Source organism: Haliotis rubra, unplaced genomic scaffold (genome assembly GCF_003918875.1).
Source record: "Haliotis rubra isolate DU_JTF1 unplaced genomic scaffold, ASM391887v1 Scf158, whole genome shotgun sequence".
Taxonomy (NCBI): domain Eukaryota; kingdom Metazoa; phylum Mollusca; class Gastropoda; order Lepetellida; family Haliotidae; genus Haliotis; species Haliotis rubra.
This window is the reverse complement of record NW_025765536.1, coordinates 1,726,583-1,753,042: the sequence shown is the minus strand read 5'-3', so window position 1 is coordinate 1,753,042 and position 26,460 is coordinate 1,726,583. Positions and strand designations below refer to the sequence as shown.

The window sequence follows — 26,460 nt, the reverse complement described above, 5'->3', positions numbered from 1 at the left end:
TGGCAGGTGAGACTTGGGATACTATAATAGACTGGCAGGTGAGACTCAGGATAATATAATATACTGGCAGGTGAGACTTGGGATACTATAATAGACTGGCAGGTGAGACTTGGGAAACTATAATATACTGGCAGGTGGGACTCAGGATACTATAATATACTGGCAGGTGAGACTCGGGATACTATAATATACTGGCAGGTGAGACTTGGGATACTATAATATACTGGCAGGTGAGACTGGGGATACTATAATATACTGGCAGGTGAGACTTGGGGTACTATAATATACTGGCAGGTGAGACTTGGGATACTATAATATACTGGCAGGTCAGACTTGGGATAATATAATCTGATGGTTAACCATGTTAACAGTACGCTTCTGTTTTACAATGTGGATAACATGGTTCAGTAATTCCAGGGATAGTTAACTAAGGGCTTCGCTCAAACATATTCTCCTCTCTAAAAAGTTGTACATCCTGGAAGGCCTGTTGTCATTCATCACCCTTTATTCAAACAGGAAGGTGTGATTTTGATGTATGTTCCAGCATATACTTGGCGTTCTCATCAGCTGGACAATGTACGTTAATTGTTTGTTCATTATGTTCATTGTGTATATTTTTACTTATCCTGACTCATGCTAAATGCTTGTCTCCTTCTTGCGAATGATAGTGGAACACTTGAAATCCCTTGAAGTTCCCTTCTAAAAAGCGGACGTAAAATCATCACTCACCTACGAGTAGTCTCCCTTGCCTCCTTTGGCGCCCTTTTGGGTCACATGACCAGCCATGTTTGTCACTCTCTCCTTCTTCGCCCTTGAGGATGGTTGTGAGAGCACCTGGGTCCCCATACGGCACATATCCTTTTCTCTTTGGGACCTTTACATCAAAATTATTGCTGTATATGGTTTTAGGATTGTATACTACTAATATGGTTTGAAATTGAAATATCTAACTTCTACGTTGTTTGACATGTTTTTTCATCGTGTTTACATTTGATGAAAACTTGTTGTAGGTACCGGTTGTCTGCGGCTGACTCACATTTATTATGTCCTGATTGCACTACTTCATGTTCTTCCAGCTCTCGCTGTAAACATTGTCAGAATTTAACCACTTTTGAATTTAATAATTACTTTTTTTCCATTCACAGACATGCAAAGGGCTGGAGAAGACCTTCTATCAACGCAGACATTGGGTACCAGAGATAGCAGCAGCGTCAACTCTTCACAAGTGCAGCGTGCTTTAGAAGAGGCCTCATCATTATCAGAAGCATCATCAACCATGCAGCAGTCTCAATAGACATCGCAGAACTTCAACCCGGGGCTGTTTATGCAACAGTTTACAGACCAGATGATGTCGATGATGGAATGTCACTTCGCGCAGGAGACAGCTGCTACAAAGACTACTACGATGACTACAAGCCTGCTCGAAGATTCAGCAGCCTCTCCAACGCACTTGGAAGAAGAGGGAAGCCTGCGCGAAGGCTCATGCACCCGACGTTCTTTCCCGTCTGAAGCTAGGAGCCTGGACAACACTACCAACATCAGCTCAGCCTTAGACGTCCATGAGGGAGCCGCTAAGAAATCTCCATGCAGAAGCAGATCGAAGCATACTCCAGAACCCTACAGACATCGTAGATACGGATCGTCATCACCATCGGACTCACATCGGGAACCTGCACGCAGGCACTCCACATCTCACAGAGGGGAAACCACGCCTAAGAATCAACCTTCACGAAGGCCTAGAGAGAGATCTCAAGACTCAAGGAGGGATACACGATCACATCAGGATCGTTCACCTGCACGCAGTTCGACGTACAGAGCTTCATACAGTGACTCACGTCGTCATGGATCGTCAGATCGGTAGATGTTTTAAATCGGATGAAGGTGAAGTCATATTCTCCGATGCGGAAGTAACCTCATGGATTGCTAATGGCCTGGACCTAGCATCACCTTCCAGGGACACAGACGAAGCGTTTACATACAAGATGTCCAACGATGATTTCGACACACTCACCTTTCCGCCTATCAACCCGATCTCCCAAGTACCGGACAGTCTCAGCTCAGCCTTTGATAAGGCTACCAAGTTCCAGAATCAACATATCCCGACGTTCAACGCCAGGAGATTCCCCTTACATCACATGAAACCCTTCCTGAAGGCACCAGAGATTGATGAGGACTACATGATCATCAACGACTCCCACTATAGAATTTACAAGATAGGAGACAAGAAGCTAGCGCAACTGGATACGACTACTAGACGTACCTTTTTCGGACTAGCCAGGTCTAGGGCTACCAACGAAGCACTCATCTCGAAGTTCAAGAACTCCACCGCTGAAGACGACCGGATGATATATTCTGCTCTACTGACTCAGAAAAAGGACCACCAGTTTATGTCCGAGCATCTAGCATCCACATCAGCGGGCCTGACGCTCCTGAGGAGACAAGGATTAGTGTCAATGTGAACCTGGAGTGAGCGGTTCACCAAGTCCTTATACGAAGCCCCATGGTCAGCATCATCCATCTTCAGTGGAGGAATTGAAGAAGTTGCCAAAGAGGTTACACACGAGTCAAGCGAGGTCATGATGATTAAGTCCATAGATACCTTGTCAAATGTGATTCGTCAGACATCCCAGCGCTACTCCAACAAATCCTAGTTTGCAGGAGTCCAGAGAGCAAGAGAAAAGAAATATTCCAACTCGAGAGGAGGAAGAGGTTCTATTCGTCGCCCAACAGGAGCCCCAAGAAGCAACCCCGGAAGAGGCCGAGCACCCAGAGGTGCCAGGGGAACCAAGCACTGAAGGACAGGTTTGGAACGACTGGAGTCTTCCACCCCCAGCCGTTCCCATACAACCTTCGACAGTGGGTGGACGTCTACAACGGTCCTGGGAGAATTGGGGAATACTCAAGGACGACTACGTATCCCAGATACTATGCAGAGGATACAAGTTACAGTTGGAAGCCACTCCGCCGCTTACAAGCAACCCACTGGCCTTCAACTACGCCGACGACCAGACACAGAAACTGGACGATGCAATCAAGACTCTACTCGACAAAGATGCAGTCGAAGAGAAAAATCATGATCTCATCGCGCCCGTTTCCACCTCCAACACTGTTATCACAAGTAACACAGAAAATCAAGCAGACGACAACGTTGCAACTGATTTTGGTCACGCCCTATTGGCCAGCGAGGGTATGGTTTCCCGTCCTCATACAAGAACTCGGAAGTCCAACCCTGAAACTACCAGAGTGGTCGAACCTGCTCGTCCATCCACACACCAAGCTATACGCGTGGAGCGTATCAAAGCTTGCCTGAAGACAAGAGGGTACTCTGCCAGAGCACCGAAAGCAGTAACACTAGCTCTACGCAGATCAACTCGCAACTTGTACAACGACAAGTGGCAGAGATTTGAACAGTATGCAACGAGGAAAGGCTTTACAGCGGTAAAAGCAACCCATCCTCAAGTGGCGGAATACCTGTGTCATTTGCGACAGACGAGACACTTAAAAGGTTCAACACTCTCAACGTACCTGGCTGCTCTCAGCACGGTTATCACCATGAAGACGGGTGTCAAGTTGACCAAGGTACCAGAGATACTGGCACTACTACCCTCGTTCAAGTTGGAAGACCAACAAAAGAAATTCAAGGCTCCTGCCTGGGATCTCAACTTAGTTCTACAACATCTCACTAGTGACGCCTACGAGCCTCTAGAACGGACATCCTTTGAACTACTGACACAGAAAATGCTGTTTCTGATCGCCCTAGCAACAGCAGCACAGATGTCAGAAATACATGCTCTGGACTTTGAACGAACACGATTTGAATTAAGACATCGTGACATCGTACATCTAGGACTGACATGGGACTTTATTGCCAAGAACCAACTGCCTGGCCAGCCTGACAGACAGTTCCACATCCCAGCACTTTCTACAGTCCTTAGGCCACAGGATACACAGGATCTATCCTTATGCCCTGTCAGAGCATTGAAAGTCTACCTACAAAGGACAAAAACAAGGAGACGAAAATTCAAGCGCCTATTCATCTCCTTATCCACTGAGACACCCACGGAAGTCTCAGGGACAACGATATCGATTTGGATGAGAGCCGTCATACTCAGGGCCTACAAAGCAGCAGGGCTTGAGCCTCTACGAGCCTCCAATCCCCACGAGGTCAGAGCCTTGGCGTCTACACTTGCTCTGCATGGAAAATGCTTGATTACAACAATAATGGAGGGCAGCTTTTGGAAATCGGATACGGTGTTTGCCAACCACTACCTCAGAGACATTGCAACCGAAGACGTCTCAGGCATTCACCAGTTTGGGCCCCTTGTTGTAGCACAACAACTAACGCTTCCACAAAGGCGCTGAGAAAAAATCTCACCCTTTTATCACGTGACTTGTGAAAACCAATGCACACTTCTAGGACAGATTAGCATGAGTGATAGACCCTGTATTTGTATAGGACTTACTCGTACATGAAGAAGGGTCGCATCTCCACTTGATGTGTGCATCAAGAGATGGAGTTGCAATAGATAACTAATGGAACATTAGTATATCTAAAATCCACACGAAAATGTCAGGAGAAGTTTCGGAAGAAATCTGACAAGTTGTGGTTCCCCCCCGACTCATCAGAGGAAGTTGAAAGAACAGAATCATCAGCAGTGCCGTCATAAGTTCCCATGGGGGGTAACACAGGACGTAAATCAACAGCCAGTGAATCCAGAAGTGGCCTGACCCACCACCGATTCCGACAGATTCTGCAAGCATTTAGCATGAGTCAGGGTAAGGAAAGATTTGTAATTTTCTGACTAAATTTGATATTTTATACTTATCCTGACTCATGAGGTCAGATCTCCCAACCTCCCCACTCAGGGCACTCGGGATTTCCCTGTAAATCCGTGTGTCGGGCGTACATATATCGAGAGAGTGACAAACATGGCTGGTCATGTGACCCAAAAGGGCGCCAAAGTAGGCAAGGGAGACTACTTGTGGGTGAGTGATGATTTTACGTCCGCTTTTTAGAAGGGAACTTCAAGGGATTTCAAGTGTTCCACTATCATTCGCAAGACGAAGGAGACAAGCATTTAGCATGAGTCAGGATAAGTATAAAATATCTATTTTAGTCAGAAAATTACATTTTCCAGCGACCCATTTGAGGTGATGTAAATCAGTGTGTGAAATAAGCCCCAAACCCAGCCAGACATCTGGGCTAGTAACTTCAAAAACTTACCTGCCCAGAAGAGATTTAACCAGTCCTTCTTAAATACTAAGTAGACAGTGCCAGTGGACACATTATCTGAATTGTTTTTTTTTTCACCTATCCATCAGGCTGGCTAGCTGTAAAATTAGACCGTCCGGCAGAAATCTAGCCCATCTCGGTCGGTCGGACGGGCCTTATTGCAATCATGCAATTCATTGCATTCATGTTCTCATTGTTAGAGGATAGCTATCTACTACTCGTTCTCTTAGTGCAGTGTCAGATATGAATGTTAATTCCCACAAATGTGAATAGTGGGCATTGACTTATGGAAACGGATGTTTTGTCAGGGATATGTTTATTTGTTTCAGTAACAAGGCCACCGGGAGTCTATATTCAGCCAAGATACGATGTGTTTTTCAAAGCTGGAGAAACTGTGGAGATGCCCTGTGTTGCTGAAGGCATACCTAACCCCAGGTAAACACTCTTGTGCTGTGCTCTCAAACTTAAGATTTTGACATTATGCAAGCAGCTGGGCCTTAAAGGAGAATACTAGACAATTGCAATAATTTGCGGGGTGAAAGATAAGGTCATCAGAAACATGTACCCCAATTTTTATTTCCTATATATGGTTTATTATGTTTTTATCGCGAAAACAGTTTCTGTTATCTGAGCTTTATGCATATTCCGCTGGAGCTCACGTGACCTTTCTGCTCGTGACATCATATGTGACTAGCGTCCGCCATATTGCCAAAGAACAAGCACTACAGTAATACAATTTGTGTTGTTTCTGTCATTTTTGTAAATGGTAGGATGGTGTATTCCGTTGCCTGGGGATGCACGGAATCATCGAACAATGGAAAGAGCCACGATTTCTTCTGTTTTCCAAGTAAAGAGACAGATTTAGGCAGGAGAAATGCTCCGATCGTTCTGAGTATGACAGAGACATACACACATGGGGTATGAAAATCGCAAAGCTAGGCTGAAGAAGGAAGAAGTACCCGTGAGATTCATTTATACTCCATCATTCCAAGTTACAACTTTCTGTCAGTGGTATTTTTAACATAAATTAAATCAAGTCCGATTGCTAGTCGAATTGCCCCCACTACAAATTGCCCCAACAAATTTGGTCAGATTGCCCCAGGGAAATAGTCAAAATGCCCCAATTTATTTAAAATGATTAAATATAGGCCATAAATGCATAGTTTTGTCAACTTTGATATTATGTTCTTCATATAAAAGAATATACATAGTTATGAGTTTACTAATGGAACATTTATCAGAAATATTACTTTCTAATAACTTTTATATGAAGAACATAATATCATAATAAGTTGACAAAAACTATGCATTTACGGCATATATGTAATCATTTAAAATAAATTTGACCAAATTAGAATGAATGACCAAATTTGCTGGAGCATTTTGTAGCTGGGGCAGTTCGACTGGTACCTATGAGATATATATTATCGAAATCAGTAAGAGATTTCACATGAGCTTGAAAATGTTTCGCTATAACATTCTTTTCGGTTTGGATCCCTAAATGCTGCAGTCTACCCAAAACATTGCCGAATACAACGGCAAATCATGAAGTACTTGTTGCTTTCATTGTTTTCCATTTTGTCCAATTGCGCACGTCAGCATCAGACTCGCTATTTGTCATTAGTGTGTGCCGTGAAAGTTGTTCTGTATTCTCATTGGCTGACAAGATGTCATTCTAAGGCTATGACTGAGTACCATAACTATTTCCACGTTGGCATCAGACTCGCTATTTGTCAGTAGTGTGTGCCGTGAAAGTTGTTCTGTATTCTCATTGGCTGACAAGATGTCATTCTAAGGCTATGACTGAGTACCATAACTATTTCCACGTTGGCATCAGACTCGCTATTTGTCAGTAGTGTGTGCCGTGAAAGTTGTTCTGTATTCTCATTGGCTGACAAGATGTCATTCTAAGGCTATGACTGAGTACCATAACTATTTCCATAACCAAACACTGGGGAAACATACATTGTCCTGACTAGTATTTTATCATTCACCAGTTTTCGGGGAATAACTTATCTGCGTCGCGAATATTATGTCTGCTCGACCAGGCTGGGATCTTGTATGGAGACTTGATACATTATTAATCAGAACTAGGATCCTAATGGTTTCAACAAAATAATTCCAGTGTAATTTTTGTAGCAGATAATTTCTATTTTCCCCAGTCTGAAGCATATTTATTTTGTTTTTAAATCCCAGACACCCTACAGTCACCCATTTGACACAAAAGGAACTGCAATGACATTTAAAAAAAAATTCTTAGGGACTGGTCATATATTTATAGGGGTGGGTTTGCTGTTTGGAACTGTATGACATTTTGCTGACAAACAGTATTCTTGATAAGTGATATGGTCTATTGGTCAATTTATTTTGACCTCAAGCGGTGTCTCCGTTTCACTCGATTCTTCTTCTAAGATATAAACTCGGATCGTACTGATACGGTCTAACATCCATTTCAGAAATGACACCAGTAACATCTTTTACTGCTTCAGAATCCATGGACACTGTTAAGTTGTGAGGTAAAATCAAAGAGGAAGCCATATGCAACAGGCACATATGATGTCATGTCACGTGATACTCCCTCTGCTCATTAACTGTTGGGTGTTTCTGTAATAGGCAGAAATACGAGTACGTTTTTTGTGTGTTTTTATTGCTTTTTTACAAACTTTTTGTTCAATTTTAATCACGGAAGGTGACTTTTAGAATATCCTCTACAATATATCAAAAGTTTTGTTTTCGTTCATATTCTGTTTCGTTTATTTAAGTACAGATTTGTTCACTGGGTATTTAGAATTTTAATACATGTACATACATCAATGTTAAGGAAATGACAGAAAACAGTTTGCAGGTTTGGTAACATGAAACACATTCATTTGAAAATGATTATAAACATGCAAAATATGTTACCATGGTTACCCTTGATAATGCCATAGCTACAAAAACAGAAAAGATCAATGTTAATTAACATTATTATTCTTAAACATACAATATGATAAAGCTGATGTAATAATTGGTAATGAGTAAATTTTTAACTAATCCTGCACTACTTACTTCCTGCTCTTATTGCTTACGACTCGAAACGTGGCTGTGCCAGACGATTGATGCTGAAAACGTAGACTGTGATCTCCCGGGCTTGGATATACATCTGTCTGCGCACGCATCTGTCAACGCATAGATATGTGGTCTGGGGAACTAGCTCGTAATTAAGATGAAGTGTGCGTTGACAAAGACGAAGGCATAGTTGAGTTCAAACGTCTTTAGTTACATGACAAACAAATACACAAGATTTAAATGAGGTGAGCGGAGTACCTGCTCAACCCCAGGGCGTTTCCTAGTCTGAATACTGGACTCTTTGACAATATAGATGTAAGCATATATATATATATAGTTTTTGACAACAATGGACAGGTTACGACTCAACAATGAACAGATAGAGAAACAATAGCTTTTCCTTGACCAGTTGATGTGACGGCCGACACGGCCAAGGGGGATGACCACTTAAGGCAATAATTAATGAAAGTGACAGAGTGGTACAGGGTGACTGACAAGACAATGTTCACTGCGGTAGTGATAGGGATTAAAAAGAATGCAGAATCAATAATTATAATTAACTCTTACATTTCTTGGTTACATAGTTTTTGGACGATGGCTGTCCTGAATTCTCACTGTAGCACATCACCGTAAGGTGACGTCAGCCACCTCAGATTATTGCTTTTCGCATGCTTCGCAAGACGTGTGGTTTGCCAGCTCAACTGTTTTGTATCCTATTAGTTTGTGTTTATTGATAATAAACTGACTTTTGAGTATTTTCATTTGTTCTTCAGAGAGTGTAGGTATTACCCTTCGTTTTCGTTTTTTGTAGTGCTGTTGTAGTGATGTTGTTTGTTATTAACATGATAGTTTTTCATCACTATTATCGGTTACTTCGCATTTTGAACACGTGGCTTCGAGGTATTCATAGTGGGTTGTTCTTGGCTCATACTTATATGTTATTCTATAGTCATATTTTATTATTAAGCCTTAATTCTTGTCTCCAGTTTTTAGCAGTATTTTGTGAGACATTTGTTCTCAATTATGCTGTTATACCCCGTTACTATTATAATGTTTCACCGTGTGTTTGCTGGGGGTGTCTGCTATATTGCAGTTTCTATACGACACATGCTGTATAGTTTGTAAAGCCAGGGAATCTCATAAGTGCCCTCATTCACACTGTTTGCATTGCACTTTTCCGTGTTTTCCCCTGTCTATGTATGAATGTGCTAGTTGCGCTTACTTAATCATCTTCACACCTTCTTTTTCTGTCTATGAAGCGCCAGGTCAAACACTGATGTGCCACACCACTGATGTCTAGTAGCTTTAGAGTGTCCGGCGCTCCGTCTCCATTTTCCACGTTTCCAGCATTTCCCTGGCAGACTTCTTACTCCTGATGCCACAGATGCATGCACCGCACGTTCTGCAGTTGCTGGATGTTTCGACACCCATTACACACTTGACCTAGTTAGCAGAGCAATCTGGTACAACAGCTCCTCCGCTGTTCATCACTGCAGCACCTGGTGCATCAACTACATCGACTACGACTTCAGAGTTCAGCAGTCGGTGTCAGCGCCTCTGTCGCCAACACCTACCTGTTCCACCGTCGTTCCTGACTACAGCGAATATATGATGCATCTACCTGATCCAGTGCCAATCCGGTGCCTCCACCAGATCTCAGGCCTATACGGCAACTCTACCAGATCTCAGGCCTCTACGGCACCTCCACCAGATCTCAGGCCTCTACGGCACCTCCACCAGATCTCAGGCCTCTACGGCACCTCTACCAGATCTCAGGCCTCTACGGCACCTCTACCAGATCTCAGGCCTCTACGGCACCTCTACCAGATCCAGCCCCTACATGGCTCCTTTACCAGATCCAATGCCTGTATGGTGCCTGTACAACCATACGTATTCAAAGAGCCTGTACGGCGTTTCTAACAGATCCAGCACCTGTACAGCGCCTCTACTAGATTCAACGCCTATAACACCATAATCACTTACTCCATCGCCTTCACGGCGTTTTTACCTGCTCCAGCACCTGTATGATGCCTCCACTATATTCAGTGCCTCCGGTGTTTAACATACTGCGTTAGCGCCTCCTACATCTTAAGGGTTTCAGCAGCTGTTGGTTGCGACACTATCTCTGATGGCCTCTACGTTGGCAGACGGACACATCTTGCCCAGTTGCCCTCGAAGACTTCGACTATTACAGCACCTAAGACTGGCGTGGCGTTTACCCATTCCCTTGTCTTGAATTCATTAGGGCAGCCAAGGTGGATGAAGAAATTAAGCGTGTGACAGTTTTCTTCATCCAGGGCGTCTTACAAGGCAAGAGACTCAAGGGGTGTGACGGCCCTTGATTCGGAATTCACAAGGATGCTTCATCCTATCTCAAACTTAGCTTCGGCTATTAACACTGTCTCTCAAGACCTGACAGAAGTGAATCTCTTCTGTGATGGCTTGGTAGTGGGTGGTCCTCACTGACCTTCGCGAACACTTTCGGGCATGTGTTATTTGAGGTCAAGGATTTCTCGCCTCTTTTCCGGTTGGGATTCAAAGTTTCAGAGGAATCTATCTCGACAACCCTAGTCCTCGACTACCTAGGGGTCCATATGTCTCATTTGGCTAGGGACTGCATTGTAGCTGTGTCAGCCAAATGATGAGTGCGGTTATGGGCCTATGGCGTCTGACACTGCCAAATGATGATTGCGGTTATGGGCCTATGGCGTCTGACACTGTTTCGAGGAATACGGAAGTCTGTCGAGCTTCTCGTTAATCCCTTAGGTGCCCAGGCATCGGCAAACGTTATGATGCCGACTGCAGGGGTTTACTGTATTCTGCCACAAACCCCGGACGGAGTGCGGCGCACACCAGTGTTGGCTTCCCGGGAGAGGACAAAAATACTCCGTGCCGAGATCCAGTCTCTGCTGGGCAAGGCAACCATCGAGCATCGAGGTGGTTTCCAATGGTCAGGAAAATGTGGGGTTTGCCTCCATTTGTTTCCTCGTTGCCATTAAGAACGGAATGTTTAGACCCATTCTCATCTGAGAGCTGAACAAGATAATAGAGGTACTGTCCTTCAAGATGGAGACACTGCGTTCGGTGTTCTCATCTGTCGAGACAGGGATTTGGAGCACGTCAATCGACCTCGAGGTTGAGTACCTCCTTGTTCCATTGCACCGATTTCAAGATTCTTCGACGGGACGTTCTACCAGTTTCGTTTGCTCCCCTTAGGCTACATTACGGCGCCAAGGGTGTTCACCAAAGACTGGCTCATCAGGGTTTTAGAATAACAGTTGAGTCTGGGAACCTCACGATTAGTGTTGGTCACTCTTACAAAACTGGGCCGAATTGTCAACCTCACGAGGACAGACTGCATCTCGAAGCAGGATCCGGTCTTTCTTGGAGGTGATGCTAGTTTGAGGATGAGACCCATGCAGCAATTTTTAGCAGCTGGGATCCCACTCAGAGATCCTGCACGCCGGGATTCGAATTACCTTTTCGTCCCGACATTCTCACTCTGAACGGGGCGCCACACCCGAATCCTCGGATTCACTGGGTCTAACCTCCAGACACGTGGAATTCCTGCAGCAGTTGCAGACACAATTCTGACTTCGAGGCAGGATTTGACACCTGTTCAGTATGTGGGGCGCGCTGGTGTGCAGATGGGGGGATTTCAGAATCCCTATTCTGGGGATTTAGTTCAGATATTGGAGTTACTATAACCTCGTTTTGGTTGAGAGCCCTATGACCTCCACCATTCCCGGTTACTCCATGGCTATTTCCATGTTTCACACCTCATTCGATGGTGCTCTGCCTAGTCAACACCCACTCGTACAGCGCTTCGTAGCTGGCATGAACAGGGCTGGGTCGCCACCTTGAAATTTGCCAATTATTCTCAATTGACTGTCTGGCCCTGACCTGTCAAGTATATCATCTCTATCACTTCACTTGTTGACGTGGAAGACGGCTTTACTTGTGTTGGTGAGCTCTGGTAGAAGGGTCGGGTACATCCATGCGATACCCACTGACCCGATTCTGTCAGTATTTTATACTGATCATGTCCGTATTCGCCTCCCGGATACCTACCACTCTCAGATCGATATTGCTTTCCACGTGACTGCTCATATTGAACTTCCACCCCTTACCCAGCCTTCCACACCGGGGACTGATCTTTCGATTGCTCACCCATTAGAGTGACTTTTATGAACGAACGAAAGGGATCTGTACGGGTGCCCATGTGTTCTGTTTGGTGGCAGGAAGACTGGGGAGTCTTCTAGCAAGCGGACTTATCTCGTTGGCTTGTTTCCATACTTGTTCGGTTACAATGCTAAGGTTTACCTTCCCCCCGAGGGGTTCAAGGCAGACTTGGCAATACACAGCGGCACTGCTCAATGAAGAGATCGATTCTGTCACTCTTTGGAGCCGGCAGAACGCCTTCATTCGCCATTACCGACTTGACAAGCATTCTTTTGGTTCTCTCCAGTGGAGAGTATCCTGCCATCTTGACCAAGTTAGTAACTGGTCATTGGTATCGGTTCTGTGTTCAATGTCGATATGGTTCATATCACTACATCGTATAAGCCTTACCACCCTTTTGGGTTGGGTCGGGTCGGGTTTGGGTGTACATACGTCCCTTACATCCTCTTCACCTAAAGGCAAGAGAGGGCGGGTTTTGGTTACGCTATAACCAGTCATATGCTATTAACCCGTCTTATGACGGAATTGGGTACGAACAGCCCACGGGTCACTGTTTGGTATGCCTCTCTTCGAGCCACATGTCACATGATCAGGTTAGTGTAATAGCTAGTGAGCCAACACATATTCAGCTAAGCTTTTCGCTATTCAGGGAATTTTTGTACGCTAACAGTTTTTCCCTCTTCCCGAGACTTCGGTATTTGGGAATCTGTCTTAATCAGCACTTTGGGTGATGGTGGTTTACACTTACCCTCCTCGCGCCGAGAGTGTTTGGTGGGGGCGTGTATTTAAGCGTGTATGTCTTATATATGATACCACTGAGATATAGTCCCTCTCTGTTGACTATTCTTCCAGATTCCACGAAGTTACCGTCATTCATGATATTTCTTCCCACGAAGCACGATCACGCCGTGTGGGAAAAGAGTTGTTCTGGCAGAACAACTGGTTATGCCAGTTATGGAGTAACACTTGGAAAAATTCAAGTCACTGCTTTTTACTGCATTTCCCTAAGCTAATCTCGCATTAAAAATTGTGTGGTCTTTTCCATTTAAGCCTACATGTCTTATAGGCGAATTACCACTGAGAGATAGTCACTGTCTGTTGACTATTCTTCCAGGTGCAACAAAGATACCTTCCACCATTTTTATTCTTCTCATGAAGCACGCCGACGCCGTGTGGGAAAGGAGTTGTTCCGGGAGAACAACGGTGTATGTCAGTTAAGGAGTAACACTTGGGTTAACTCGAGTCACTGCTTTTTTACAGCATTTCCCTAAAGCTAATAATGCTTTAAAAATCGTGTGATGTATTCCATTTAAGCCTACATGTCTAATATGCAAATTACCACCGAGAGATAGTCACTGTCTGTTGACTATTCTTCCAGGTGCAACAAAGATACCTTCCACCATTTTTTTTCTTCTCATGAAGCACGCCGACGCCGTGTGGGAAAGGAGTTGTTCCGGGAGAACAACGGTGTATGTCAGTTAAGGAGTAACACTTGGTTTAACTCGAGTCACTGCTTTTTTACTGCATTTCCCTAAAGCTAATAATGCTTTAAAAATCGTGTGATGTATACCATTTAAGACTACATGTCTTATATGTGTATTACCACTGACTGATTGGCACTCGCTATCCGCTCTAGGTGCAATGACGGTTTTCCACCACCGCGGTGTACTTGATGACATTGACTGAGCTGTCTTTGTTTACCTTGCGAGGCGATCCCCACAAATGACACGCCCTCCATCCTGCCTGCCCGATAAAGGTGTAGGAAGTAAGTAGTGCAGGATTAGTTAAAAACTTAGTAAACTCTAAATATTTATTATATTTGTATACTTATCCTGCACTTCTTAAGATAAGCGCCCTCCCTGCGCTTTCTCCTCCCTCCCCTCTTCATCTTCTTCTGCGGGATTTACAGCAATAATCAGAGGTGGCTGACGTCAACTTTTGGTGATGTGCACGCGGATGTTTATCCGAAACCAGGATGTGATCACATGCACAGTCTACGTTTTCAACATCAATCGTCTGGCACAGCCACGTTTCGAGTCGTAAGCAATAAGTGCAGGAAGTAAGTAGTGGAGGATAAATATACAAATATAAAAAATATTTAGATTTTACTAATTATGTAAAATATGATCCAATAGTCATCACAATTTAATTGATATTGTTTTCAGGTATACATGGGAAATGAATGGAATCAAATTCAACCCAAGTGGTAATGATGACCGTATGGTCCAGCTCCCTAATGTTGGGACCATCGTCATCAACAGACCAGAAGACAAAGATGAAGGCATTTTCCAATGTTTTGCTGAAAATGATTATGGAAAGTCAGCAACCATCAAGATCAATCTGCGTGAGGCAAAGCTGAAAGATTTTGATGTGGAAATGGACGTGTTTGTCACACCATATTTGGGGGAGTCGCAGACCTTGAATTGCGTGCCCCCTGAGAGTATCCCCTCTCCTGATGTGTACTGGGTCATCAAGGAGCAGAATGGCAGCTTTACACCCGTCAACTTTGATGCCAGAGTAACCATGGACCTTGAGTGTGAGTGTTGCGAGGACATCATGTTTAGTGCTACCATGAGTGTGAGTGTTGTGTGGACATCATGTTTAATGCTACCATGAGTGTGAGTGTTGTGTGGACATCATGTTTAGTGCTACCATGAGTGTGAGTGTTGTGTGGACATCATGTTTAGTGTTACCATGAGTGTGAATGTTGTGTGGAAATCAATTTTAGTGTTACCGTGAGTGTTGTGTGGACATCATGTTTAGTGTTACCTTGAGTGTGAGGGTTGTGTGTACATCATGTTTAGTGTTACCATGAGTGTGAATGTTGTGTGGACATCATGTTTAGTGTTACCATGAGTGTTGTGTGGACATCATGTTTAGTGTTACCATGAGTGTTGTGTGGACATCATGTTTAGTGTTTAGTGTTGAGACCATGTTTAGTGTGTGAGTGTTGTGTGGACATCATGTTTAGTGTTACCATGAGTTGTGTGGACATCATGTTTAGTGTTACTGTGAGTGTTGTGTGTGGACATCATGTTTAGTGTTACCATGAGTGTTGTGTGGACATCATGTTTAGTGTTACCATGAGTGTTGTGTGGACATCATGTTTAGTGTTACCGTGAGTGTTGTGTGGACATCATGTTTAGTGTTACCATGAGTGTTGTGTGGACATCATGTTTAGTGTTACCATGAGTGTGAGTGTTGTGTGTGACATCATGTTTTGAGTGTTGTGTGGACATCATGTTTAGTGTTACCATGAGAGTGTGAGTGTTGTGTGGACATCATGTTTAGTGTGTTAGTGTTTGTGTGGACATCATGTTTAGTGTTACCGTGAGTGTGAGTGTTGTGTGGACATCATGTTTTGAGTGTTGTGTGGTACATCATGTTTAGTGTTACCATGAGTGTGAGTGTTGTGTCGACATCATGTTTAGTGTTACCATGAGTGTGAATGTTGTGTGGACATCATGTTTAGTGTTACCATGAGTGTTGTGTGGACATCATGTTTAGTGTTACCATGAGTGTGAGTGTTGTGTGGACATCATGTTTAGTGTTACCATAAGGGTTGTGTGGACCTCATGTTTAGTGTTACTGTGAGTGTTGTGTGGACATCATGTTTAGTGTTACCTTGAGTGTTGTGTGGACATCATGTTTAGTGTTAGCATGAGTGTTGTGTGGACATCATGTTTAGTGTTACCGTGAGTGTTGTGTAGACATCATGTTTAGTGTTACCTTTAGTGTTGTGTGGACATCATGTTTAGTGTTACCGTGAGTGTGAGTGTTGTGTTGACATCATGTTAAGTGTTACCGTGAGTGTTGTGTAGACATCATGTTTAGTGTTACCATGAGTGTTGTGTGGACATCATGTTTAGTGTTACCGTGAGTGTGAGTGTTGTGTTAACATCATGTTTAGTGTTACCATGAGTGTTGTGTGGACATCATGTTTAGTGTTATCATGAGTGTGAGTGTTGTTTGTACATAATGTTTAGTGTTACCGTGAGTGTTGTGTTGACGTCATGTTTAGTGTTACCGTGAGTGTGAGTGTTGTGTGTACATAATGTTTAGTGTTACCGTGAGTGTTGTGTGGACGTCGTGTTTAGTGTGGATGTTGTGTTGGACATCATGTTTAGTGTTCTATCCTACTACAGAGCAATAAGCCTCCTGAGTATCCTCAGCAAAGTCTTCACGTACATCCTGATTCAGCAATTAGTATGTTGGGTTGATGTGCTGAGTAAAACTTCTGAGTGTCAATCAGGTTTTCGAAAAGGTTATTCAGTGGTTGACAATTGTTTTGTTCTGAATTCTATTATCGAGCGTTATCTTTCTCGCAAAGGTGGTAAATTCTATGTAGCTTTTGTTGATTTCTCGAAAGCTTTCGATTCTGTTCAAAGACAGTTTCTTTGGAAGTTCTTACATAAACACGGTCTGAGTCGTAAAATGGGTAAATTGTTAGAGTCTATTTATATTAGTGTGAAATCCTGTGTTCTTTCAAATAGTAGTTTATCTCGTGTATTTGATTGCCCGATGGGAGTCAGACAAGTGTGTATGCTCAGCCCCTTTTTGTTTCAGTTTTATATAAATGAATTAGTTAATGTAATTGAAAGTGAATGTCGGTTTGGTGTCCAGCTACATCCAGATGTTACTCATGTTTTCCTTCTTTTATTTGCGGATGACCTTATTTTGTTTGGGAACTGCGTGAGAAGTCTACAGTTTAAACTAGATATTCTTAGCAGGTACTGTTCAGAATGGAAATTGTCAGTCAATATGCATAAAACAAAAATTGTAGTTTTTAAGAAAGGAGGTGGTTTATCTCGGTTTGAAAAATGGTTTTATAATGGCAGTGTTGTTGAAGTTGTTTCAGGATATTGTTATCTCGGATTGTATTTTAGTAATGGGTTACAGTGGTCGTAAGCGTTTGACAGTATTTCTATTCAAGCCAGAAAAATGCTGTCATTACTTCTTAGTAGTATACATTGTTTGAAACCACACTCGCCTCATCTGTACTTCAAATTATTCGATACAAAGATAACACCAATTCTCCTCTATGGGGATGAAATTTGGGGGCTTAATAATATGGAAGTACTGAAAAAGTACATTTATATGCTTGCAAACGTTTTCTGAACGTTAAGTTATCAACGTCCAATAATGGAGTATTAGCCGAGTGTGGTAGATATCCTGTTCAATTATCAGCTGTTTTAAAATGTATGAAATATTGGTTAAATCTTATTAACATGCCCGAATGCCGTTTGCCTCGAAAATGTTACAATATGATGCGTATGTATGATGAGCAAGGTTATGAGAACTGGGTTACGAAAGTTAGAAATATCATATTTAAATTAGGTTTTGGTGATGTTTGGGTATCACACACTCACGGATATAAAAGCGTTTTTGTTGAAATGTTTTTCAACGACTGAAAGATAATTTTCGGCAAGTTTGGCACAGTGATTTATCTGAGAGCCCTAAAATGTTTGCGTATTGTAATTTTAAATTAACAATTTCTTGTGAAACATACTTAACTCATATTACTGTATCCAAATATAGATCTTGTTTATCACGATTTAGGTTAAGTTCCCGTAGTGTAGAAATTGAAAGAGGTCGTTACTATAACATTCCCCGGGAACAATGTAAATGCAAAATGTGTAATTTAAACGTAATTGAAAATGAATATCACTTCTTACTTAACTGTCCAGCCTACATTGAATTAAGACGTAAATATCTTTTGTTGCAATTCTATGCTTTCCCCAGTATACCAAAATTTAATTCGTTGTCATCATCCAAATATGAAGACATTTCCTTGAATACTGCTAAATATTTGTTTTATGCATTCGAAAAAAGTTTTTTTTGTCATATTAAGATTGTATATGTTATACATTCTTTCATTGTTATCATTACAGTTCATGTCTGCACCGATGAGGTGTTTTTGTACTCATAGGCCCATGGCTTCATAGTATTGGAAATAAAGATTTGAAGATAAGTGTTATCATGAGTGTGAGTGTTGTTTGGACATCATGTTTAGTTATCATGTTTGGATTTTTGTGTAGGCATCTTGTTTGAGGGATCATGACTTGATTGTGAAGGCATTTTATTTTAATGATCATGACTGGATTGTGAAGGCATCTAGTTTGAGGGGATCATGGAAAAGTGTGTAATGTAGCTTATCATTAACTCGTTTCCGAGTTTATTATTCTTGTGTGTTTCCTTTTATTGCTGTCTTCTGTGAGTTTTGATTTTCCTAGACAGTTTCAGATCAATCCTTAGCCATGTTAACAATGCTTTTTCTTGTGTTTCTTGACAGTATTACTATTAAACAGAAATTTAATATGTTTGATTTCCTGTGTTCTAGCTCGTCTACGTTTTACCAATGTCAAGGCTAGTGATGGTCAAGATGGAAAAGCTTATGCTTGTATGGCCATGAATGGAATTGTCCGCAAAAACACACAGGGAGCACGCCAGTTTATTAACCCCCGGGGATGTAAGTATTTCAGTTCTCTGGTGATTTCATGGATGATATAACCTTGTTCTTTGTCCCTGTGTTCATAGTGTTAGCAATTATTATTTATATTTTGGCAATGTTTGGTTTGCAGCTTCAGAAGTTCAGCGAGAAGTCACCTACATGTGGGCTTCCCCCTCTGATCATTATGGACTACGTGGAGATGAATTTAGGATCAAATGTATATTTGCTGGAAAGTAAGTCAAGCCTCAACCATTGTATGAAATTCTATTTTCTGTTCGAATAACGCTACCCCCACCATATATGGCTGGGGGCATATAGGGTTACCCTCCGTGTCCGTCCATCCGTACGAAACAGGGAATGTACTCTATCCACTTCTCCACAAATAACGCTCTGTAGAATTCAGTGAACTTATACATGGGCTTTCTTGGGACTCCAATGGTGTGCATCTGGTATTTTGTTTTTGTATTTTATTGTTTTTTTTGTAAATTTAGAGACATTTCAACTTCATACATTTTGCTGAATTTCTCTATGATGATAGTGTAATAGGGGATGAAGTCTATCCACTTCTCCACAAAAACTGCTCAACAAAATTGAATGAAGTTCTACATGTCTTTCGTAGGGACTCTAAAGGTGGGCATTTCATAATTTTCTTATGCAATTTCTTAATTTTGTCACTTTTACAGATGTTTGAACTTAGTTGAATTTTGTTCTATTCAGCCTGTTCGTTCCATCCAACAGGGGGTGTACGTTATCCGCTTCTCCTCTAAAACTCCTTTTTGGAATTCATTTAGATTACACATTTGCTTTATAGGGACTCTAAAGGCTTGCATCTCATATTTTGATTTTGTATTTTATTTATTTTTCCAAATTTTAATGTCGTTTGAACTTACATAAATTTTGTTGAATTTCTCTCTGAATATAGTGTAGTAGGGGGTGAAGTCTATTCACTTCTCCACAAAAGCTGCTCAACAGATTTAATTGAGCTTCTACGTGTGTTTCATTGGAACTCTAAAGGTGTGCATCTCATACCTTGTTTATCCAATTTCTTAATTTTGTCATTTCTACAGATGTTTGAACTTAGTTGAATTTGGTTCTATTCATCCTGTTCGTCCCATACAACAGGGGGTGTACATTATCCACTTCTCCTCAAAAACCACTGCACAAAACTCATTTAGCTTACACATGTCTTTTAAAGAGACTCTAAAGATGTGCATCTCATATTTTGTTTTTGTATTTTATATTTTTTTGTATGTTTAGAGACATTTGAACTTAGATAAATTTTGTTGAATTTCTCTCTGATGATAGTGAAATAGGGGATTAAGTCTATCCACTTCTCCACAAAAACTGCTCAACAGAATTGATTAAGCTTATACATGTGTTTCATTGGGACTCGAAAGGTGTGCCTCTCATAGTTGCATAGATGTTTATTGAATTGTTCGTGAATTTTTTTTCAATTATTGATCTTTATATGATAATAGGTTGTGACCTATCTAACCCCTCAACACATTGTTTTTCTTTCTTTTCAAGTACTTCAGTGGGACCCTGAATGTGTGAACTTTTCCTACAGCAGCTTGTTTGAAGGGGCATCCGTGTCCCTGGACACAACTTGCCTCGTTTTTCTTGTTTTGCACGCGTGAGATATGGTTATGATGATGATATCCCCCTATATAGACATCGTGTTGGAACCAGGTCGGATACAGATTTTGCAACTGCAAGTCTCCATGCTGATCTTGTTAAACAGTATAATCTACCAAAGTCAACTAAGCCATCAAGAATCAAGTCTATTCCTAAACCTACCAAGAAAACTTGTGCTAACGCGAAATCTGATACAAGTTTTCCAGGTATCCATTCAGAACTTGATAAATTGTTGGAGGCAACTAAGCCATCAAGTGTAAAAACAGGTACAAGTAGGACAAGTAAGGAATACAAAGACAAGTTAAAGTTAAACTTGAAAGTTGAAAGCTTTACATGCTAAACAAAAGGCACAGGTTGATATTCAGTTAGCTACACTCCACTGCAGCCCGAGCCCAACATGAAACTGAAATGGCAGATCTAGACGCAGAATTGCAGTATTGCAGAATATGGTCATGAGTTCTCAACACACAGGCATTAATTCAGAAAGTGACTCATCTAATAAATCTAAAGCTGTTCATTACTGGTTAGAAACACAAGTGAACCAATATTACGCACCACAAGACATGCAATCAGAAATGACAGAGGTTACAGATATGGAATCACAAAACTCCTGGATAGATGAACTGGTCATAGGCGAAGAAACACAACTTCAGTGGAAAAATACCCCAGTCACAGAACAGATTGCTCATGCACTGATAAAGGTTGAAAGCGACAGAGACCTACCAAGAGTTGACATTCCTAGGTTTAACGGAAGTGCTTTACAATGGCCCAAGTTCATTGAGCAATTCCATTATCAAATCCATTCAAGACCAGGAATCAATGACGCACGACGAATAGACATTCTACAATCTCACCTAGAAGGTGAGGCGAAACAGCTTGTCGAAGGTCTTGGGTACAGTGGTAGACAGTGTGCACTTCCTATGAAGGAACTTAAATGCTCACTTTCAAGAATTTGCCTGTTAGTGGTGTTATTTCAGACATCATCTGCATGAGAAGTTTTACCAGATCATTGCAGATTATTCTTCCATGCTGAAATAACTGTAACAAAAATGTATGCTTTCATATCATTAAACTTGCTGTATGTCTTCTGCAGGTTGGAGCCATCATTTATAAAGACTTTGACATTTTTTGAAAATACTTTGTTTATTATGAGTGGATAGTCAAGGACAGGTCAAGAACTGATGTCCTTGGACTAGAAGTTTGTATTCTATGACTTTAGAGGCTTTGAGCAAATGTTGGTTGAGGTGTTGCTTCTGTTTGTGTCAAGTTAGTATCAATACCAGTATATGCCACTTTCTACCAGTTCTGTATTGGGTTTTATTGGTTGTTTTCTGTAAAATCAGTGTGCATCGTAATTGTCAGCTGATTTGTTGCTGATACTTGTGTCATTCAAACATGTAAACAAAATAATGAGTCCATTTTTAATGAGCTAAACTCCACCCCCCGAAGGTATGCTCACAAATTCCTTCTTGTCACATGAGATGATGTTGAACAGCAAATTTGTTAGAGTGATAGAATTAATGATGTGACGGTCATCAGAGCAGCCCTGGAGGAGGAATGTTATGGATTGTTGTCTTTTCAGTCCCACACCAGATGTGCACTGGGAGCGGGTTGATGGCAAGTCTCTGCCTGACCACGTCAAACAGAGTAGCTTTGGGCAGGAACTTGTGTTTTCGAGTTTGGAGGATTCGGATGCTGGAGACTATGAATGTTGGGCTACTAATGATCAGACTCCACAGAGAGTTCAGAGAACCATGTCCATCAACGTGAAATGTAAGTAAAGCATATGCTCCAGATTTTCAATAAGTAGGTTCAGAAAGTCGAATGTAATGTCCCAAACTTCCCACAAGCAGGCCACAATAGTTGAATGTGTGTAAAATATTTGTTCTGCATTTTCTATAGCAGGTTAAATAGTTGAATGTAAGTAGAATATTCGATTTAGATATTTCCTAAGAATTGAAATACTGAATTTTTCCTTATCCTGACTCATGCTTATTTGCTTGTCTTCTTCCTCTTGCAAACATAGTGGAACACTTGTATCTCTTTATTGAAGCCCCATTCAATAAAAGCGTACGTAAAATCACTACTCACCAGAGTTATCTCTGTTTCCGGTTTTGGCGGGAAAAGTGGCGCCACTGTTTTCCCACACTTGACTCTCTCCTTCTTCGCCCTGTGAGCAGGTTGTGAGAGCGCCTGTGTCTCTTATACGGCACTATATCCTTTTATTACTTAGTTCGTCATCTCTGTTATACTATTATAGAGGTTTAGCTAGTATATTTCAACAATATGGTTTCATATTCAATCGTATTTAACACTGTTTATTCACGGGTTAGGCCGTGTTTGTTCAGTTGTTTACGTTCATGAAAAATTGTTCCAATGGTAGATTACGTTTCTCTGCTGCTGACCCTCATCTATTGTGCCCTAGCTGCACGGTACCATGTTCTTTCAGTGCCCGCTGCATTAATTGCAAGCATTTAACTACTTGTGCATTTAATAAATACCTACTTTCAGTCCTTAGACGTGCGGCAGATAGGTCTAGACGGGTTGGTCCAGTCATGGATAAATCAGCGGAGTCCCACACCAGTCAACTGCTGTCCGACGACCCCCTCCCGTCTGGTGTTATGCTAAAGGAGTTTCCCGCGAAGGAGAGGCGTGGGACGAAGTCCGCCACCTCCAAAAAGAGACCTGCAACCCCGGACATCCCATCGTCTCAGCCCAAGACTCGGAAGTCGTCAACCACCCAGCGCAGACTCCGCACCCCCAGGGCATCATCCACCACCACGGGGAAGTCAGCGCAGGCAACACAGACTTTCTCAGCCGAGATTGTCCCGTTGACGGAACACGGACTCTACGATGATCAACCCATCATCATCCCAGAGGTCCATCCAAAGAAAAGACCAGTCTCGGCTACGGTGACTTCAGCGCAGATCTCCACGCAACCCGAGGTATCTACGCTGACAACAGATGAGCGTCCTGTGGGACACGTTGCTACAGATAGGGCAGCGCTACTACCAACGCAGACCTTCAACCCGGGGGACTTTGTGCAGCAATTATCCCAACAGATCATGGAGATGATTGAGCAGCGTTATGGCCTGGAGAAAAAGTCACAATCAGCCCAGATAGAGGTCCCGAGCCTTCGTGAAGGCTCCAACGCAGATGTCGTCTCTGAGGGGCCCCCCATCAACGTGACATCTGGCAGCAGATCTACACTGCACCAGCCTGCGCGAAGGTCGACTCCACCATCCCCTGCGAAGGAATCGGACGATCAGCATCCGCAAAGGCATTCGCGAAGGACGACTCGGTCATCACCTACTACGGATTCGGACGATCAACGTTCGCGAAGGAAGAATCATCGATCTCCGGATGCAGAATCGGACGACCAGCGTTCGCGCAGGCGTTCGCGAAGGACCAGTCGCCATTCCACAGATGCGGAATCAGATAATCAGCGTTCGTGAAGGACTTCAGTATCCAAGACATCTTCCGCATCACGCAAATCGTCCAGGGATTCACCGAGACATTCGCGAACCCACAGGAGCTCATCTCCGCACAAGTCACCCTATAGACGCAGTTCGCCAGGCCACTCCCACTCCGATCTCCTCGACGATCTCCACGCAGATCTCCACGCAGATCTCCGTGCAGGGCTCTGCGCAGGTCTCCACGAAGGTTGCCACACAAGTCTCCGCGCAGGTCTCCGCGCAACTCTCCACCCAGGTCAACAAGGTCGACAAGGTCTCCTCGCCTCCTGCAGTTGGAGTGACCACTTTACTAAGCCACTCTACACAGCCCCGTGGTCAACGCCTTCCATCTTCAATGGAGGAATCGACGTGGTTGCCAAGGAAGTTACCAAAGACTCAAGGGAGGTCCTTATGATTAAGTCCATAGATACTCTGGCCAGCGTCATCAGGCAAACATCCCAGCACTACTCGGGCAGGTCCAAGTTTCCTTGGATGCAGAGAGCACGGAACAAGAAAGTGGGTAGCTCCAGAGGCGGAAAAAATTCCTTTCGGCGCCCAACCGGCAATTACAGAGCAAGGTCTGGACGAGGCACCAAGGATTATCGACGATGAAAGAAGGGTTTGGAACGACTGGAGTCTTCAACCCCCAGCCGTTCCTGTACAACCTTCACAAGTGGGTGGACGCCTTCAGCTACACTGGGAAAACTGGGGATTACTTCAAGATCAGTTTGTGCCCAACATCCTAAGAAACGGATATCGCATACAACTAAAGGCCGCTCAACCGCTTACAGTCGATCCTCACAAGTTCGACTTCAAGACTCATCAGATAGAGATGTTACGAGAGGCAGTCACATCTCTACTAGTAAAGCGAGCCATAGAGGTTGTAGATCAAACCAACATCACGCCAGGTTTCTACTCCCCAGTTTTCCTATTGCCCAAGAAAAACTCCAAAGAAAAGTTCCAACTCATATACAATATGAGCATGTTCAACATAGACTATCTGAGCAGACCTCCAAAGTTCCGCATGATACATCTACCTCAACTATTCCACCTCGGCCGTCCGATGGACTACATGGTCAGCATAGATCTACAGGAAGCATACCTTCATATTCCTGTACATCCAGACTCGAGGAAGTACCTCAGGTTTACACTGGACGGGCTACATTACCAATGGAAGGTCCTGCCATTTGGAATATCATCGGCCCCTTGGTTGTTTACAAGGGTGACGAAACCCATAGTCATATATCTACATCGTCGAGGTCTACGCAGTGCCTTTTACCTCGACGACGGGATTCAAGTACATTAAGATCCCAAGCATCTCAGACTACAGTTGAACTTTACCATCAAACTACTTACACAGTTGGGATGGTTAGTGAATCTACTCAAGTCGGACCTAGAACCTACGCAGGACCTGCAGTTCCTAGGCATCAGATTTCTCACGACGCAGAACCGCATCGTCGTACCAGAGGACCGATGGCTCAAGATTCAACAGACAATCCCACAAGCACTACTCTCTCCGTGGCCACTACGACAGTGGCAGAGTCTGTTGGGTCTCCTCACGTCTGCTCAAGACATGACAGCCAGAGGGAAATTACAGCTATGGTCGTTACAGATCCTCATCAATGCTCATCTTGACGACCCAGACCCCTTCGGTCTCCCGAACTATCTCAGACCTCATCTATTATGGTGGACTCAGAGAGCGAATGTCTGCGAGGGCGTCTATTTAGCAGAGCCGGAGTGCAAGACTCATCTGTATGCGGACTCTTCACTCCAAGGTTGGGGAGCACATCTCGACAACGATGTGGCAGCCGGGAAATGGACAAAGGAAGAGAAATGTCTGCACATCAACATGCTGGAAATGAAGGCAGTCATCAACGCCATACTCCATTGGAGCAACATTCTACAGAATGCGCATCTCATGGTACACACGGACAACTCAACAGTGGCGTTTTACATAAACAAGCAAGGATCAACACGATCATTGAACCTGCTAGACCTCTGCTTTCAACTGTTCAACCTAATCGACGATCTGAACATCCACATAAGAGCATGTCACATTCCAGGAGCCACTCTCCCGTCCAACTCAACCATCTCCAACGGAATGGATGCTACATCCCCAGATCTTCAAACAGATCATCATGGAGATGGGAGTTCCACTAATAGACCTATTCGCCACATGTTTCAACAATCAGCTGACAACATTCGTCTCGCCAGTCCCAGATCCACGAGCGTGGGCAACGGACGCTCTCAGCATATCCTGGGAAGGACGAAACGCGTACGCGTTTCCAACGCCAGCGCTACTACCGAGGCTGTTGCAAAAAATCAGCCAGACCAGGAACCTCCAACTGATTTTGGTCGCGCCCTACTGGCCTGCGAGAATGTGGTCCCATTCTCATACAAGAACTATGACCACCACAACTGCAACTACCAGAGTGGTCGAATCTACTGCGTACATC

General features: G+C 43.1%; 1 protein-coding gene across 2 annotated transcripts in view; it reads left to right on the top strand.

The window, feature by feature from the left end:
* LOC124271169 (neuroglian-like) overlaps positions 1 to 26,460 on the top strand; it is a 141,363-nt gene that overhangs the window by 13,892 nt on the left and 101,011 nt on the right. For both annotated transcript variants that reach the window (XM_046706254.1, XM_046706255.1), the window contains exons 3-7: positions 5,563 to 5,668; positions 14,629 to 14,999; positions 18,804 to 18,932; positions 19,045 to 19,147; positions 22,132 to 22,322. In XM_046706254.1, coding sequence (XP_046562210.1) covers positions 5,563 to 5,668; positions 14,629 to 14,999; positions 18,804 to 18,932; positions 19,045 to 19,147; positions 22,132 to 22,322 — 900 coding nt within the window. The remainder of the gene's footprint in view (positions 1 to 5,562; positions 5,669 to 14,628; positions 15,000 to 18,803; positions 18,933 to 19,044; positions 19,148 to 22,131; positions 22,323 to 26,460) is intronic.